Source organism: Ixodes scapularis, unplaced genomic scaffold (genome assembly GCF_016920785.2).
Source record: "Ixodes scapularis isolate PalLabHiFi unplaced genomic scaffold, ASM1692078v2 PGA_scaffold13__105_contigs__length_92229423, whole genome shotgun sequence".
NCBI lineage: Eukaryota > Metazoa > Arthropoda > Arachnida > Ixodida > Ixodidae > Ixodes > Ixodes scapularis.
In genome coordinates this window covers 66,489,754-66,507,970 of record NW_024609839.1, presented here as the reverse complement: position 1 = coordinate 66,507,970, position 18,217 = coordinate 66,489,754, and the positions used below count along the sequence as shown (strand labels likewise).

General features: G+C 47.1%; 1 protein-coding gene across 1 annotated transcript in view; it reads right to left on the bottom strand.

Annotated features, from left to right (window-relative positions):
* Nucleotides 1-330: 330 nt before the first annotated feature.
* LOC8025144 (Krueppel-like factor 5) overlaps nt 331-18,217 on the bottom strand; it is a 48,105-nt gene continuing 30,218 nt past the window's right edge. Inside the window, exons 3-5 of the mRNA XM_040208167.3 lie at nt 12,161-13,064; nt 8,723-8,782; nt 331-4,171 (exon numbers count right to left, since the gene is read on the bottom strand). Of these exons, the coding sequence (XP_040064101.2) occupies nt 3,984-4,171; nt 8,723-8,782; nt 12,161-13,064 (1,152 nt within the window). The 3' untranslated portion in view covers nt 331-3,983. The remainder of the gene's footprint in view (nt 4,172-8,722; nt 8,783-12,160; nt 13,065-18,217) is intronic.

The following is an 18,217-nucleotide window of genomic DNA, read 5'->3' as shown; positions in this document are numbered from 1 at the left end:
CTTCGGTCTTTGTCTAAATTTTGCGCAGTTGTAGACCATTAAAATATTCCCGCTCTGCGCGCTGCCATCGGCAGCCCTCACCATATTTCGCATTGGTGGTGGTAAACGCTGGAAAGGTCTAGTCAATTAAAAAGGTCTAGTGACGTCATGGAATTCAGCGCTGAACCTTTTTTTGGCGTGTCGTTTGCCATTGACGACACGCTTAAGCGCATTCCATTACACTGCTAGTTTTAAGAACAGCTTTTCAGTGTGAGAAATTCAGAAAATATAGACGACTGCGTGTTCGTATGCTGTTGTCGCGCTCTGTATACACGTAGACACAGTGGCACCTTTTTAGACAAAAAATGGCACTCTTTTATTTTCGTTTTGGGCAACAACAGTCGTATATTACACAACACTTAAAAACAACAGAATGGCTTTAAGAAAACAGGACATCAGGTAAAAGGTAGGGAATAAAGAATGAGCAATCAACGCAAACCCTCGAAGGCACCACTTTTAAAAGAGAAAATACCAAGTTTCTTTTCCCTCCTTTTTATACATACGGTTCACTCTGCAGTCCCAAAAGATCTGTGCTCAAAAGTATGTACACAACCCGTGTAAAAACAGAGAAAAATATTAAGTACAACTTGAGCATCGACGAAACATTGAGCGTCGAAAAACGCGGCAAGTGTGATTCGCACAAAGATTCAACTCAATTCTCAAGAAAAAAATATATATATAGAATAAAGGCAGGTTTTATGTACACATGCTAATATTTCTCGATGCATGTCGAAATGACAACATGGTGACCGGTGACACGATGACGTAGAGACGAGATCGCATGTGATAACATGTTACGGAGGCAGCTTGGAATGATTCGGTACAACAGTCATCTATTTTTTATTAACTCTCTCTAGCGTGGTCGGGTAGAAACTGCTCGGAGAAACAAAGCCAAGAACTGGGGCTTCAAAATGGCGCGAGTCACACTGTTCGGGAGGTGTAGAAGAGTGCGGCGTTTTCTCGGTAGGCCATCAAATTGAACGACTGATAGGGGAGAGTGGGGAAAAAGGGGATGGTAGGCGGAGTGGGACAGTCAACATATTTTTTTAGTGAGCGGTTCGAAAATAGTTGATGAAGAGTTAGATTGAGGACGCTGTGGTAGCGTTACTTTCAACTCTAATGGCGTACTTGATTGACGTTGTGTACGCGGTTTGAGTGAGTGGTTGCTACTTCGACAAAAGCAAGCGGTATGCATTCGGTTTTCTCGATTCTTGAACCAAAACGGTTTGGCCAACAAATAACCTTGAAAAGGATGTGTTAATTGGTTGATTTTAACTACCGCTATTTTAAGCTTAACATCTCACCTGTTGCCACAATTGGCAACTTACCGTGTGCAAGGACTGTGATTCACTTGTCCCTTTATGAAGATTGGTGCTCTGATTGGTAGATTAGCACTAAGATTAACACGTAATAATGGCGAATCATCTAATTTTATTTAATGTTGCATTGCGGTCACCAATTACTTGTTCTGTGTAAATGTTACCGCACTCTTAATCCGCGGGCCAAAAACAGACGATCGAAGCGAAAAAGGCGACTGCAACCGGGCGCCATGCCCGATGAAGACCCGCCTGCCTATAATATTCACCAGTACAATTTTTAGTGCAATCTTGCAGGTGTCCCATTCCTTCCGGGGGGAGGGGGGAAAAGGGGGGGGGGGGGGGCAGTGAAATGAGACATATTTTTTATTCTTGCAATTTGCTTTTTTTACATTTTTAAAATAGTTAGGAGAAAGTGCGGTTCAGCTGATCTGAAGGCTCCTTCAAGCTACATTTAGGACCATTAAACTTCTTTTTTAGATTCTCATTAGACTACAAAGGAATGAATAGTGTGAAAACTGTCCCAAAAGAGTGGCAAGAGACAACTTGCCCTTGGATTCCCAAGGAAACACGACATCACTCTGCCACTCAGAGCATATTTTTCTGACGTCACAGGAGAAGAAGGGCGTCCGCCTCGTCAGGCACATGCTTTCTGAAATCGCTGCAGATCTTTAAATTAGTTACTGTGTTTAAAGTCCTTCTGGAACATTTTTTTTACGTACAGGCGCGAGTGTTTCATAAGGCACACGTGGAAAGTCTCGTGAACATATTTAGGCTTAACGTGAACAATAGTCCACAGCGTTTGATGCGTTTTGTGGTATGGCACTTGGTGTGTAAACGAGAAGGCGGCTGCGAATTTGTTGTACAATCGGAAGATGGTATAAGCTGGATTCTTTCTCGGCTCGGATCAGGCGGTAACAGTGTACAAGGCTCGCGGTAAAAGTGGCGGTATATTAAACACCTGTTGCTCTTTTTTTATGTTTTTTCAATGTCTTTATTTTTTTACTGGTGTTGCACCTTGACGCAATACGAACAATGGTAAATTTTGACGGCTTTCAGCGAGGTGGAAACAGTCGTAGCAAAACAACATTTTTAACAGTTAACGAGCGAAATTTTGATGGCTAACAATGGCCTTTGGGATTGACGAGAGAAACAATTATCTACGCCGCGGGGTTTGACGTCGCGTAGTGCGCAGAGACGCTACACGTGGCACATATGCGCACAAAGTGCCGCGTGTGTTTCCTTAGCCGCAGCCAGCGAATACGTATCCGAAGAAAAAATAAAAGAAAACAAATAAATAAAACCTAAAATCATTCGCTACTATTACCTTGGTAGGCTACACGCGCATTTTTCCTTGCCAGAGTTGCAATCTTTCTTTTCTTTTTTACGAAATTCACCTCGACTTTGATGTTGCGAAGTTCAAGCCAGATCCCACAAGCTGAAATGTACGGTTTGTATAGAAGAATATATGATGGGGCATTGAAAGGCTTAGCCCTTGAACGTTTTAAGTACTGAACGCTGCATCATTCCTTCCTAAATTCGCGGTCACATTGCTAGTACATCATTCAAAAAGACAGTATGCAGTCATGTTCTAAGCATGCATATGTATCAAGCAAATATGCGTCGAACATACTTGAGTCGTGTCCGCACATGATTTTGTCGTCATGTCAACAGCAAATACCGTGTGTTTTGCACCATGTACGAGCATGTTACTGTCGCTAGACAACCGGCGTTTGCCGACACACACCCGAACGAATAGAAGAGAGTAAGAAACTCTGCATAACAGTGGAAGCCGTACAAAAAGGTTCGTGGGGCATCAAACGGGGCCGTAGTATTAAACAAACATCACAATCGAGCGTATCAACAACAGAAACAACGTCAACGATGGAAGACAGTAAAGATACGAACAATAAGATAACTAATTACAATTGAGAGATGCTCTTTCGCCAGCGTCGCGGCACTTGGAGATTGGCACTGTGGTGGCAGCAAAATAGCCTTTGATGGCACGTGATGAATTCAGAAAAATCTCTCGAAGAACACGGATTCAAATATTACCGTCCGCATGTTCTGATTGAGGAAAAAAAAAAAAAGTGAACGAGACACAGCAGATACATGATCCGGCGCCTCAGTCTCCAAACATTGCAACAGCGTCGGCCATCGGGAAGGCAATGTAGGGAACGTCCAAGACATCCTGGTGCTTTGATGCCCGTTCCTGGACGCTTGCAGAGCTGGACTCGGTGATGACGTGGCACGCTGCTGGCACGACCGTCCGCTTTCGGTTTCTAGTTGAAAGCACAACGACCAAAATGTCTGGCACGGTCTGGTGCACGGGCGTCCCAATCTTGATGACCACCAGCTGGGCGGACAGGTCGTGGGTGACTTGGGGTACTGTCGAGTCCCCAGCGTCCTTTGCCGTCTCCAGGAGCTCGCGTATGTGAGCTGTACCATTCCGGAACACTCGTGCGCGCGTCTGGTACGTCACGGTGTACCAGAGTCTTTATGTTACACGTGACGTGGGAGCAGTTTGTTGTACATTGCGTTGTGCGCAGATGCTTTTTCTCTTCATCTCGCTTGGTTGTTTTGACGAAGCGTCTTCGTCGAGCCTTGGAAGGTGGAGGCGGCGGTGGTTCACTTGCTCTTGGGCTGATGCCGCTTCATGTGGAGCGCCAAGTGGTCCGACCTGGCGAAAGACCGCTCGCATATTCTGCACTTGAAGGGCTTGGCGCCCGTGTGCTTGCGGTAGTGGCGGGTCAGCTCGTCGGACCGCGCGAAGCGCCACTGGCATTCTGGCCACTGGCAATGATAGGGCTTCTCTCCTGCGCAGGAAAAGAAGAAAAGAAAAAGGAAAGCAGGTTTTAAGTCAAGCAGTTGCACACCGAACAAGCTGTTTACAAACGAGTTCGCGTTTGCCTGCACTAGGTGTAGGCACTGCGCGTCCTCAGAAACCGGAATCGCAAGAAGGGAAGCGTCTGCGTCTGCGCGCCGCTCCGATAGTAGACAGTTTTAGGGAACCGTCCTTTTACAACCGATTACGCATGGTTGGTCCTCCGATATACGGAGAGTGCTACCGCAGAAGACTCGCACATGCGCAGTTCGCACAGGAGGGCTCGTCGTACCGTATCGGGTGTGCAGAAACGGTTCCCTAAAGCTATTTAGTAGCGTCGCCGCAGCGATGCGACGTCAGAACCGTGCGTTAGTGTGCACTTCAGGACACTCTGGAAAACCGCTCGATAGCCGTTTTTAAAAGAAAGTATTTAGCGATGTGTACCACAGTTGTGTGGGATTAAGGGATGGTGGCCTGAAAATATTTACGACGCTACCGTTTCCCCGTTATTCAACCAATTTCTTCTTTCTTTCTTTTTTTATTTTTGAGAGAAGGGAAAATTGAGGGGACACGGTCCGCGGATCCAAAGGGACTCACTCTTGCGAGAGAAAGCAAAATCACGTCGAGCAAAGCGAGAGAAATAAAATACCTATCGGGAGGTGGACACCATTTGTACCAGGAGCCTGCACAATGGTTACCCCTAATGGAATAATGTGGTCTGGGCCTGTGTGTCCCTCCGTTTTCACGCCCGATCGGAGCTTCCTTTCAATCCTACTCCCACGGTGTTTTACCTTTTTTTCTTTTTCACTGAACATTTACGATCCCCCCCCCCCAATCCCCTCCCCGGGCCGCTCTGGCCTTCGTCAACACCAACACCGAACACACACAGAAAAGGAAAGGTGTGCGAAATTTCTATAGACGTAAACTAGAAATAGAGAAATACGCGAAGGGAAGACAAAACGACAGGAGAAACAGGGGAATCGAAGGGCGGTGGGCCTGCGGGGACAGCTTTTTTTCTTCTTGCGTGTGTGTTAGTGTGTGTAGCGCCATCTCGCGTCAAGGCCAGACAATTTATGGAGCAGGTCTCGGCGAGCCGACAAAGCTACAAAGCCGATCGGGATCAAGAGCTCACGTGTTGCTTTCATTTCGTTCTTTTTATTATTAATAGTAGTATTATTATTATAAGCGCCCCTCGATGCGTATTGGACTGCCGGTGTGCGGTTTGTGTGCGTGTGAGCACCAGTAGTCTGCTAAATTGAGGAAATGGTTCTGCCTCTTCCCCAAGTTGGGAGTTCTCTTTCGCCGTTGTTACGTTTTGAGGCGTTATTTTCGTCTTTGTGAGCGCACTCGCGTGTTGTGACCAGTGAAAGGCTAATCTTTTCCGGATGAAAAGAAGACCGCGGCATTCACGCCCATGTCTCCAACCCACTCGTAGTTGGCTTTCCAGTCACTTCTTTTTTTTTTTTCTTTTTTGTCGTTTGGGTTTTTAGAAACGAATGCAGGGGGGAGAACTTACCCACTTTCTGATATCGACTTTTAGAGAAATTTGAATGCCGTTGAGCCTAGCGTTAGAACGAATACGTCTTGACTGTTGCGTAGACGCTTTTCACCACTACAGAAACTCGCGCGATAATTTATGTATCATACCATTCGTTGAATGAGAAAAAAAAAACGGTCTTGTTTATTGACGTTACATCGGTGCTATTGTTATACACCAATTTATGTGGAAAAACGCTCTCGTTTAGCCATCGTGAATCGGTGTTATGAACCGAGTGAAAATAATTGGCTTATATAGTTTAACAGTATGTAACAATTAACAAAGAAACACGTTTTTACGCGGGAGCTGTAACCCCCACGCATGCGCAGAAGAAACCCATTTTGGGAAGAGCAGATTATTCGTACCCCGCATAACGCGAAGTGCCACAGGGATTGACCACGCTCTGCTACAAAACAGGGTTTACAACTAAAAACGAATTAAAAACAGCGCGAACAATACGAGACAACAAATAACGCCACGTTGTTTCGGATTTTCAGTCCAACTAGCCTTTCGTTTAAGACACGTCGATACGACATAGCTCTTTACAGGAGATCACACCTTGCCAATTCCATAGATGGTGCTGGCTACACAGTGGAACCGTGAATGCTGCGCTAGCTGGCTACTTTTTGCGTTCCGAACCCTTATTGATCACGTAGTTGCGCAAAATGCAATACGTTCGACGGTCTCTACTCGGCATTAAAATTATTTGCATGGGTACAACCGCTACTCCTCAATATAGACCGGTCTAGAAACATATGGCGCATCCACGATCTACCCTATTCTTGATGCATCACGGGTAATCCAGTGCACGGCACGTGAAAGATAACCCACGAATATTAAGAGCACTTCGTATCGGTCTATCCAGAACGCAATTAAGGTAGAAAAACAAAACATAGCACGTTGTGTTCGTTTTACATTTTCGATGTGTGTGTTCTGAACTGGCAGAGTTTGGACCGTACCACATATGGGGATATCTAAGGATTTTCCGGGAAGGCTGACGTGACTCTCGGTAATCCCTGTGGCCATCCCTCAACCTCAGCTGGAGCCTACGGATCGCGTTTTTATTGACGTCATCTGTCGGACAGTTGCGATTTAAAGCCCGACGTCCAGTAGCCACGTTGATCGTCGCAAGAAAAATAGCACGGCCGTCGCTGCCATACATATGCGTGGGTCCGGCAACTTCCGACACTAAACGTCAAAAGCTTACAGTATTAGATTATGGTTCCCTTTTTCTTTTTTTTGGAGGGGAGGGGGCAGTTAAAAGATGTTTGCGGATTTAGAACGACTTGACGTGGATTAAGTGGAATGAACGGCGTCCCGGACAAAGGAAATCCCCAGTCGGCAAATGTGCATCCCCATTTGACTTCCGGAGGGTCAGATGCAAGCCGTTTGTTTCACCTTTTTTTTTATTATTTTACGTCGGAGATGGTGACTTACGGTGACGTGACTGACCGGACACATTCAGAACCGGTCGGGCTCGAGCTTGACCACGCGACAGCCGCCAACATCGAACAATGAGTCGGCGCTTTTTACGTTTTTGTTTTCTTGCGTTTTTCTTCTCACGTCTTTGTTGGGGATCGTAAGTCAGGCAAGTTTACGAGCTGGTCGGGGGGGAAGTCGAAAAACTAAAATAATAGTAAAAAAAAATACCCTGCTTGACAGAAAGCTTTAGGCTGGTATGGTATGGTGGCAGCCATGTTTAGGCTTAGCTGAGTTCTTCGCCCGCAAGCGTTAGCCGTGATGGTTTCTCGCCGTGAAAATGGTGACTGAGCCAAGATGGCCGCTCGCCACGGAAAGTTAAAAAAAACTCCAAACAAAAAAAATTTTTTTTTTTTTTTACGTGCATGAAAGGGAATGCGAGTGGACGGATTGACAGGTATACCTTCGATGTGGTTCGCTTTAGGGCTGTTATTGGTATTATTGTTGTTGCCCTTGCCACGTGAACAAGCCGCCCCTGCATCAGTGAAATACGCGAATAGCAAAACGGAAAAAAAAAAGACAAAAAAAGGAAGAAGGGGAGGGGGGAAGTTGTTTAGCAGCAAACGAACGGGCCTGTTGTATTCTGCCGCGAAAGTCGACGAATGAAAGTTTGGAGGTTTTGGAATCACCCAAAGGGTTAACAACAGAAAACCCCCCCTTCTCTGGCATTCTACTAGCCATCGTGCTTTTCTATTTTTTTTTTTTTTCTCTACTTCTCTTTGTTGCAGTGGCTGTTGTGAGCGCTTACTTTATTTTTTTTTTATAATCGCAAGAAATTGAGAGTTGGTCCGAGGGGGTGGCCGTGCCCGGATTCGATTTCACTCGGTGTATGAGGCCGATTCCCCCTCTTGGGTTTTGTTGTGGAACGTTATTGTGCCATAATTGGAGGGGAGGGGCGTGTTGGGGGGGCAATGGAAAGCGGCATGGCGTGATCCTAGATGATATAATCTCCTCGCGGAGATGCTCTATAGGTATACCTGCGGTCTTCGGTGCAGCTGATATCGATAGGGACCACTCGCTGGCAGCGTTCATTTGCCGTCAAGTACAAATAATTCAACAGCAGACGTTGCACGGAGAACCAGGATAAGCAAAACAATACTTGAGATGGGAGCAAGAAATAAAAACGGAACAAACACAATAGGAAGAACTAGTACCAGAAGCGGCGCGTTTAAAAAATATTGTCGGTAACAAGCGGCTTTATTTTTGTATCTGATTAAGAATTTATCAAATGCAGAGATTGGACTTAATTTCAATCGGCTATGCATGTTTGTCGCTGTCTTAATTTATTCTATTTTGATTGTATGTGCGGGGGGGGGGGGGGGCGGTTCGGTCACATACCAGTTGCATTGGACAAACTTAACGCTCTTCGCTAAATCTCGAGCGGATAAGTGTTTTCCGGGTTTATTTTATTTTGTTTTGTCAACAGAGCAACCCGAAAACATTTTTTGTCGTTTTCTTCTACGTAGTCATTTAGGCGGGGTTTTAAAACATTCATATAGGTATGTGCGCATTTGTTTTATGGCTTACCTGTGTGTATCCGCTGGTGAGCTTTCAAATGCGAACTTTTGGTGTACACTTTGGAGCAACCTGCAACGATGAAACAAAATGACGCACAATTAGTTTAAAAAAAAAACATCGCGCATCAGTAACTAAATCTCTTTGGGCAACAGAGCAAGGTGCAATCGGTTGCGTGGGTGTGGGTTCGTCTTTTTAAATAATTCTTGAAACAATTGTCGTGGTTCGAGCGGAAGAGTCAATAAACACCTGCGCATAACACAATACAAATAACTCTTAACAACTATGTCAGCCGCATTGCGACTATTAATTATCGCCATAAGAAAAACTTTCCAGCGGATAAGTACAGCGAAAATGGGCACACGTTTTAGGTAGATGAAGTCAAAGTTAGAACAAAGCACATTTAAGTGTCCACACTTTCATACCGGGGGCCTCCTCATTGCGATTAAATATTTTATGGTGCTGTGCCCATCGAAGGTTAGCTCTAATTATTTCTAGCAAATGAGAATTCGTTTCTGAGCACCACAAGTGCTGTAAAGTTATTCGACATCAAAAGCGGCTTCGGTAAAGTGCGCATTAGCGTTCCCTCTTTGCCAACCCAAAACGGCACGCACATTCCTAGGCGTCTCTAAAAGCTAATCTTGTACATTATCTTTATATATTTTGGCGCTGCTGCTTATTTATTTATTTTTTATTTTTTTATTAAGGTGTGTTCATCTTGCGAGGGATCGAAAATGGAGTGTCTGCGATTACTACGAGCATCGTTCGCCCGAACAATTTTCAGGAATCTCATCTCATCGTCGGCTCGCTGCTTGCTCGCTTGCTTGCGCGCACGCGCGCGCGCTTAGGGATAAATCTTTACATCGAACAAAACACACGCACACACGAAAATAAGGAATGTCTACCACCACACATTGCAGAGAGAAGGAAGGCGAGAGTGAAAAGTTCATTGAGAAAAACTGGTCGTCGGGACTCGCGCCGGCCGCCGTACTAGAGACACACGAACACCGGGGTACCTTCGCTGAGCGAATCGAACCTCCCGTCCGTCCTCCTCGGAATGCCAGAAAGATGGCGGAGAAGGGGAGACGAGAGTGAGAAAAGACACTTCATAAAAATAAAATGAATAAAAACGACGCGTCTGTTTAGCCGATGGACCCCCACCTCCCTTCGTCCAAACCAGCCCCCCTCCCCGTTCCGTCCACATACACGCGGTGTAGTAAGAGAGAAGCGCACAAAAGGTGCGCGGCGAGAAAGAAGAGAGATGCCGGGCCTAAAACTGCGCAGCTGTTTTACCCGAGGCTAGTTTTCCGCTCGCCGCGAGTGTTTGCTTCTTCTTCTGGTGGAAGTACTTTTCGGTGCTATCCTCGGACGTGGCGTGGAGGCACGCGGTCTGGCGAGTCCGACCGCGCCGAGGAGAAGGCGGTACGCTCTGCGGGTCCGGCGAGCGACGCCTTCCGAACCGACCGAGAGAGAGAGGACTGCGGAGAAGGCCTTTGGTGGGGGGAAACAGCCTTCACCCCCCACCTCACTTGGGGACTGTGAGGAAAACTTGGGAGGGGGGCGACTGATGCTTATCGACGGAAGGCACAATTTGCAGCGACCAAATTGCTACCTCGCGCGACTGTCGCAGGCATCGCTCGCTTCTGTTTTGTCGGGGTTTTCTTTTCGTGTTTTTTTGCTCTCGATCCCCCAACGAACGCCTTGATCAGTTTAGGACAAGTTTCTGTTTTGTGTTAGAGGTCTTCGTAGATGGCTTTTTGATTGTTATAATTGTTGTCGTTGTTTTTTTTTTCTGCGGCGCAGAGGAGAACACGAGAGATATGCGAAGAATGATCGGAGCGCGTGCGGTAAACTTTTGTTTTGGTTTTGTTCGTTTGTCTTTTTTGCGGATGGGTGGGCAAGTTTCGGAATGTGTCCGCCCGCTTTCACTTTGACCCGATGAATGCCGTCCGATCTTTGCCTGCAGCGGTGTCTTTCCCCCACTGCACCTGTTGCTCCTGATCCACCGGGGGATGATGAAGTCGCGTTGCCGGGGTCGCCTGGATTCCGCGATGTTTGCCTTTGGGCGGTGGGTCGTGGGAATCGCGAATGATTTCGCCGCCTTGAGACCCAATGAGAGTGTTGTTGTACGTGCAACGCTTCGTACTGTGTGACACGGCGTCGGGAACGCTGTTCAGTCGTGGGGTGGCAGGACATCTAAGTGTCTCTCTGCTGTCAGCATGAACGTAGAAATTGTCGTCGATATCAAAGCAAAATGTGATTCAAGTTTTTTCTTCTTTTTTTTTTTCTGTCAAGCGACATGTTGGCGAAAGCGACACGGTGACGAGCGACATGTTGGCGAATTTGGACCACCTGATAATCTTTACACGTGCAACCGAAAGCTCGATTACAGAACAGAGCGCCTTGCCCGCAATAAGCCTCGGTCAGGTTGCGGGCATCTCGGCTGGGATTCGAACCCACCACCCGGGGATCCGTATGTCGGCGCATTGCCTCACAGCCACCGAGGTGGTCAGCCCACGGTGTCAAATGCAATGCACGATATCGTTGTTTGGCGCCTAATTCTTTTTTTTTTTCCTTGCTACGTCCTGTGGTGCAGGGTGAAGAATAAAAATCAAAATTATTTAACATTGATTTATATCAGACCAGTTTTACTACGTGGCTTAAATGAAAAATATTCCGCGAAAATAATCCACAAAATAGTATTTTTGTTTACCGCTTGTTTGTTATTTGATGCCTCCTATGAAACATTTGTTTTGTATTTAAATACGATATTCATTAAGCGAGGAAGATTATTATTACGATGAACACTAGCAAAAAGCAGTAATGTTGTGAGCAAACCGCAGCGTTAAGCTCTCTTTCTACCTTCGTCAGTTACTCAACGTCCTTTTGCAAAAAAGTAGTATTTTTTTTTTTGTTGTTCTTTTTTTTTTTCACCCTGTTATGGTGGCACGGTGTTTTCAGCTCTGTCAGGTCAATGGATGCTTACCGTGTACTTTATCTAGGCGATGAATAGATGTACTCTGTCTTGTTTTATACTCGCTATCGGTCTGCCGAGAGCTGTCTACTCATCTACTTAACCCTCAGCAGTGAGGTCAAATGGAAGATATATAGGTGCAGAGTAGTACTTACTTATACATTTGAGCTGTGTGCAGATCGGCTGGATGTTCGTTGTGTTTCTCTCAGCTCCGACCTTACGTGATCGTTGTATACCAACATTTATGATATAAACAAGCCCGTTTGGTCACAGGATCTGTGTGCACTGCTTCTGCGCGAGTATCTGTTCTTTTTTTCTCGTTTTTTTTATGGCAAATTAGGACATTTTGTGTTCCACAGCCGGCACTACAGCGAGCCGCGATGCCGGTACATCAGCTGGCTCATCAGCTGAGGCTGCACATTAGCTAGTCTGTAAGCTCGCGTAGACGAGAAAAGTGAAGGGGGACACGCGCTCACCGGGAAAGTCGCAGTGATGAATCCTCCGCTTCTCCAGCTCCGGATTGTTCCTCTTGTTGTACCGGGTGGGCTGCAGACACGGCGCCCCGCCGTTGCCCTGCGGCCCCGGAGGTCCCTCCGCCGGATACGGCGGTGGCGGCGTTCTTCTCGAACTCAGCGGCACCCCGTCCGTAGCAGGACTCCCAGGCTCTGAACTCGGGGGCGTCGGAGGCATATATACCCGGCCCATGGAGAGATGAGGTCCCACCATGGCCGTAAACTTGAAGCCAGCCGCGGCGCCGCCATTCCCACCCTGCGGCGAGTAGCTTCCGCCAGGATAGCAGGACGCTTCCAGTTCTTGCTTGACTCCCACAGCCGCACTGTTGGGACCGCCGCTACTGTCGGTGGCGTTGCTACTGTACTGGCAGGGTGCGAGCACCGAGGATTCTGTCTTGACGTGCACCATGTCCGCCTGGTTCGTTGCAGACCCGCTGGACACGTCCGGGTCTCTGACGTTGATGCTAGCCGTGATGTCCTCCCAGATACCGTTGAAGGTTCCGGAGGCCGGCTGGGGTGGGTTAGGTTTGGCGAAGACGTCGTCATCGGGCGATGGTTTCGAGCAGGCCGGATGGTAGAGTCGGTAGTCTGGTCGGACCGGGTGGTGGTGGGCGTAAGGGTGGTGTGGATGGGCGTTGCGTGTGAGGAGGGCCGCCTGGGAGTTGGCGTACGCCGCGAAGGCCATCGATGAAGCGGGACCACCGTCCGGTTCGCTCTGGTCCTCGAAGAACTCGTCGACCTGGGAGGCGCTCTCCCGCCTGGCCTTCTGCTGGGCGCTCGTATCGGCCGCCGTCGGTGGCGGCTGCAGCCGTTGGGTCCAGTCGCCGTTGCGATCCAGGTAAGCGTCCAAGTCTTGCTTGGCTGAAGTCTGTAATGAGAGAGACGAAGGTGATGGCTGAGAATGCGCTCCAGAACGCGTCAGCTTTTGCTCGTGCCGTAGTTCGAGAGTTCATACGTCAAATACGAATTCCCGCAATTTGAAGAAGCCATATTTTCCTCGTGGTTGCCTTTCGCTTCATTATTTTTTTGAACACTTATGATACGCAATTTTTATGCTCATTCGGGGAGCGTGTGCCAACTGCGCGTTAGCTAAAGCCGCGGTCACATTGCCAATAAAAGACTGTCTGCAGATTGTTTTTCATATGGCGTAATAGTTTTCCTTCATTCGTCCGCAATGTTTCTGTCTCCTTGTGGCATTTCCTATTTAAAGCCCTACGACCAGACTCTAGATTCTGCAAGGCAGAAGATCCTTCCCACCATGGGGGAGGGGGAAACAGGCGACGGTGGGCAGGGTGGAAGGATTGCGTTATCGCTTGTCTGCAGACGCTGTTTGAGGCGTCTTTCTGCTTTGTATGACGGACGTGTCACATTGATGATACAAAAACTGTCTGCTTGAAGAGTTTCAGCAGATAATATTTTGTATTCATCATCTGCAACGAACGCCGTGTCTTTTGTATGAAGTACGAGCAGTGCGACGGCGGTTTTTGACGGCAAGAAAATAATTCCTCTAAACCCCGATTTACGCATGTGAATTTTGCTGGCGACTTCGCAGCTGCGACGTCGGGCACCATAACTTCCCCCAATACTTTTTTTTTTGTCGCACGAGCGACATTGCAATTGCCAAATCGCAAATAAAATTGCGTTCTGTGAATCAACTTTGATATGGTGCAGCCTGCATCGCGTTCAAGGGGAACAATAACGATTAAGGAAAGGTGATTCCTAAGAGGTTTCCTAAGATACAGGACACTAGCGCGGTAATTTCGAAGCGTCTTGTCAAGCGCGCGGAAGCGCTCTGCTAAAACCTCTCTCGCCCTCGCTGCATGGGCGCGCAATCCGCAGCGTACGCTCTACTACAAGGTTCTGTTGTCTTTCTCTCTTCGAAATATAAAATCAATCGACTAGTCCTAAAATGTAGCTTTTTTTTTTTTTTTCTCCTTTCGTAACATCCATAATGGCGTGAATCATGGGTGTTATCTAAGTTTGAGTGTATACACATACTGCGTCACAAAACATGCAAATTGAGGCGCGCGACAGACTTCTGGTAAGGTAGCGCGAACGTCCCTCTAAATAATCTCTTTTGTAAGTCTCGACGCCTACGCGCAGAGCGTCCCCGAGGCGGCTTCGGTGTTGCGCAAGCTTCTGGAACAGAAATCTAAGCTCCTAATTGGCGACGCTGATCCCGAGAGGGTCGCGAGGGGGAGAAAATGTGCGGAGGTGACGTGATCGCGTTCGGAATGTCGTGGAGCTTCGAGGAACAACATTTAGCGGGGAAGCGAGCACGAGGTGCGTGGGCCCGGACATCTGCCGTTTCCTGTACACAGAAGCCGAGTACTATACGGTTCTTATTGGACTTCTCCTATGGTGATTCATTGGGCGCACAGCTGCCCGCTGGACTCAATACTTTAGAGCAGGTCGGACGAGCAAAAACGCTGACTGAGAGCATGATTTCTGCTTGTGTTTTTCTTTTCTTCTTTCTTAGTGTTCTTTTTTTTTCTTTTTTTATAGCGTGTGACGTGATATGGTGCGTGTACCACATGAGTGTGTATACCTGATCATTCTGGTGGACCGATTAATTCGAGGGCGACGCCTCGTGGTTCCCGATATGGGACATCTTTAGGAAATCTGGTTGTCGCGTGGTAAACATGTACTTATTTTAGTTACGCGAGTTTCTTGAATGCCGTGCACGAGAAGGTAATATAGACACATGCGCTAGAGGTTTTAGAATCTCATCTATTTGCTTCGGGGCAAATTTATAGCTGAATTGCGATAGCGGTCATGTTGCTGTACTTAGGCTTTTCGTTATATGCGTTTTGGGTTGTAGGTTATAGCAGGCATGTCTTATCGATGGACAGTCACTTGGTAGAGTGTGAGACGGAGGGCATAGAAAACAGAAGAAACCGTACTACTCCAGCAAGTCTGCATTAAAGTGGCATAGGTGAAAGAGAACAGCTAGAACTCGTGTTACGATCACCCCGCGAGACTGGTGTCTGAAGTTAGCCGAACCATCTTGTCTGTCGATTTGGCAGGAACTGAACAGTTAGTTACATTGCACGTATATAAGCGTCCAGATACGCGAAGCTCTCGCTGTTTTGGATTTTCAGCAAATGTTTCTGATCTCATCAACCGCTACGAGAGTGTGTGCATCATGCAATGCTGCTGCAAAAGCTTTTTTTTTTTTTTTTTTTTTACGTATATTTTTGTTTTTGCCATTCGCTGGGCTGTCCCTGTAGATTACGGCGATTGGTTCTGCCACGTGCTTTGCGGGATAGTACGAGCACTGTATTTGCAAATATTTGTTACATCATCCCGGCGAGACATCCGCGTCATCCCGCCCCCACGCGACGCGCGAGAATCATTAAACGTCGTTAAGGGGCGCTTTCATCACAGGGTCCCGTCTAGGCTTACGTCATAACTCTCTCCGGCAACCTTTAGTACTTGTATTTTTACTTTTCTGACGAGTGGCAGCGGCAGCCAAGCGAGTTTCCATGTGGAGCCGATATCTTCCCGCGGGGGTTCGTGGGACGTTCCTTGGAAGTCCGAAAAGCCCCCCTTCCCCATCATTCAATCCGTTCACGAGCTTCTCTGCGGTGGTGGTTATTTCGCTGACTGATCGAGGAAACGATCGCCTCCTCCTCCTTCGTTTCTGTCTCTTCCTCGGTTTCTGGCAAGGTTGTAGACCAAATACTTAAACAAAAACTAATTAAATAAATAAATAAAACACGCGTGCCGTTCGCATGCATGAAACGTGTCAAAACGGTCAACACCTACGCCCTATTTTTTTTTTTTTTTTTGCGTGTAGACATTGTAGTGGGCCCTCTGGCGTCAAGGTCGTTGAATGGCCAGACTGGTTGCCAACACTGTGGGGATGGTTAGCACACGCACACACGCGCGCCCGCGCATGCTCGAGAGAAAGGCACACCCCTCCGTGTAGCGGCAACTTTCGTTTTCCACAAAACGCCGGTTGGACCAACCGGTTTATTTCATATACATGTTGCTTTTTTTTTTTTCCATACCCGTCGCTGATTTTTTTTGTGAATTGCGTAAGTTCTATTACTTTATTTTTTTTGGTCGGGGGGCGGCTGTAAGGCGTTATGTTTGGGTGTCCATAAAAGTTCGGTAAAGAAAAAGTAAAGAAGAAAGGGCAGTCCGTTGAAGCCAAACCAGTTTGACGCCATTAACCTAAGATCCCATGAGACAAAAGATGCTTTCGAAAAAAAAAAAAAAAAAAAGAATAGAAGAAAAGGAGCAGTCTCGAAGAAACCTGTTGGGAGATTGGTTTGGGAAAGAAGGAGCTTTATTTTTATTTATTGGGATCTTCTTCCGACGCTTACGCGACATGCTAGTAGGAGATTCCGCCGGCGTTGCTTCATCACTACTACTACTCTATACTTGCGTATAGATGCCGCTATTTTGTGTATCTATTTTGCTTATATGGTAGTTCGCTCTCGTTGGCTCGTCGGAGCTCCTTGCGGCGGCTTCCTGCCGTGGCATGACAGTTTCCAATCTTCGTTCCTGATATATTTTTTTATGTATCAGAAACGAAGAATAAAAAAAAGGAGGGGGGGGGGGGGGGGTTAGAGAGACCTGAATGACAGACGACAGGTAATTTAATTTTGAACTCGGTTCGGCTAACCTCCCTCCTTTCTCCTTCCCGAGGAAAATTGCCGAATGGAAAGTAGAGGCTCGAGTAGAAACAACATCAACAAAAGAGAGAGAAAAAAGCGAAGATAGAGCGACATACTCGCCAAGAAAGCAAAGAGGGCAATAAATCAGTGAAACAGTAAAAGAGCACGATAATGAACGAATGGGGCCAGAGCATCGGAGTATAGTCGATCACGCGCTGTTTTTACTGCGACGCATTTCTTCTTCGTTTATTTGAGGAGCCATTTTTATGTATTTGTTATAATGCTTTTTTTTTTTTTTAGCGTGTATGAAAGGTCAGTTAATTGACTTCTGAGGCGCGAAGAAAGAATACAGGAAGCCAAAAAAAAAAAAAAAAAAAACAAGGCGACGAGAGAGAGAAGAAAAAGGAAGGCACTTGTTCATTAAGGTGGCCAATGACCTCGTGGTCGGTGTAACTTAGCTTCGGAATTTGTTTCTTACGCAATTAATTGGGCGATGTCAATTTTTCGACTCCGACCGCGTCTCGCGGAGCGGCCAAGCATGACGGACGAAACCGTTGTCACAGGTGTGAACTTTGGTCACGCACTTGCGGTTTTGGGTTGTTTTCTCAATGAACCGCCTGTGAATGTGCCCTCCTCTATTTTGTTCGCTCTACCCTCGTTTGCGTGTGTGAGTGGTACAATGTGTCTGCAATAGTATTAAAGGACAGTGCGGTAAAAGCTACGAGCTCGCTGAGTCATGCCTCCATCCGTTACCACGTGATCGCGTTCCCTCCTCATATCCACGCGCGGAAAGTTGGGTTAGGTGATGAAATGAAGGCGGCTGATTGATCTGCTGAGCGCGTACTACCGCACTGTCGGCCTTGGCAGAGATTTCTTCTCGGACTGCTCCCATACCAGCCACGTATGCACTGACAGGATTGTGGATCGTGTTGGATGCTGGATCTCGACCTCTGCATCGGTTCGTGTGAGCCGAAGTCGAGCGGTTACTATTTTGCTTACATGCATACGATTAATCCCTTTGAATTTACACTGTGGCAATAATTACGTGTCCGAATGTAAGCGCGTGATGACTATGAAATTCGAACCATCATATCAACAGCTGAATGAGCCATTTAGAAAGAGTGCGACAGAAAGCCCCATATTCTTTGTTTTGATCAGCTAGCAGCTCAGACTTATGACATCTTTGGGAGTGCCAAGAGCTCGGTACCTCAAGCCGCGTTTTGAGATGGGTCACTATGGAAAGGGAGGGCTGTTGCCAGCGAGTTGAGGCAGGTGAGAAAACTTCGATATGTTTTCATTTCAAGTCTTCCATCTGCGCCAGCCCGAAGTTCAGTGCTGTCGCAATCTGAGAGATCAAGGCCTGGAAACTCAAGTCACAGGGGTGCTACGAGAACCA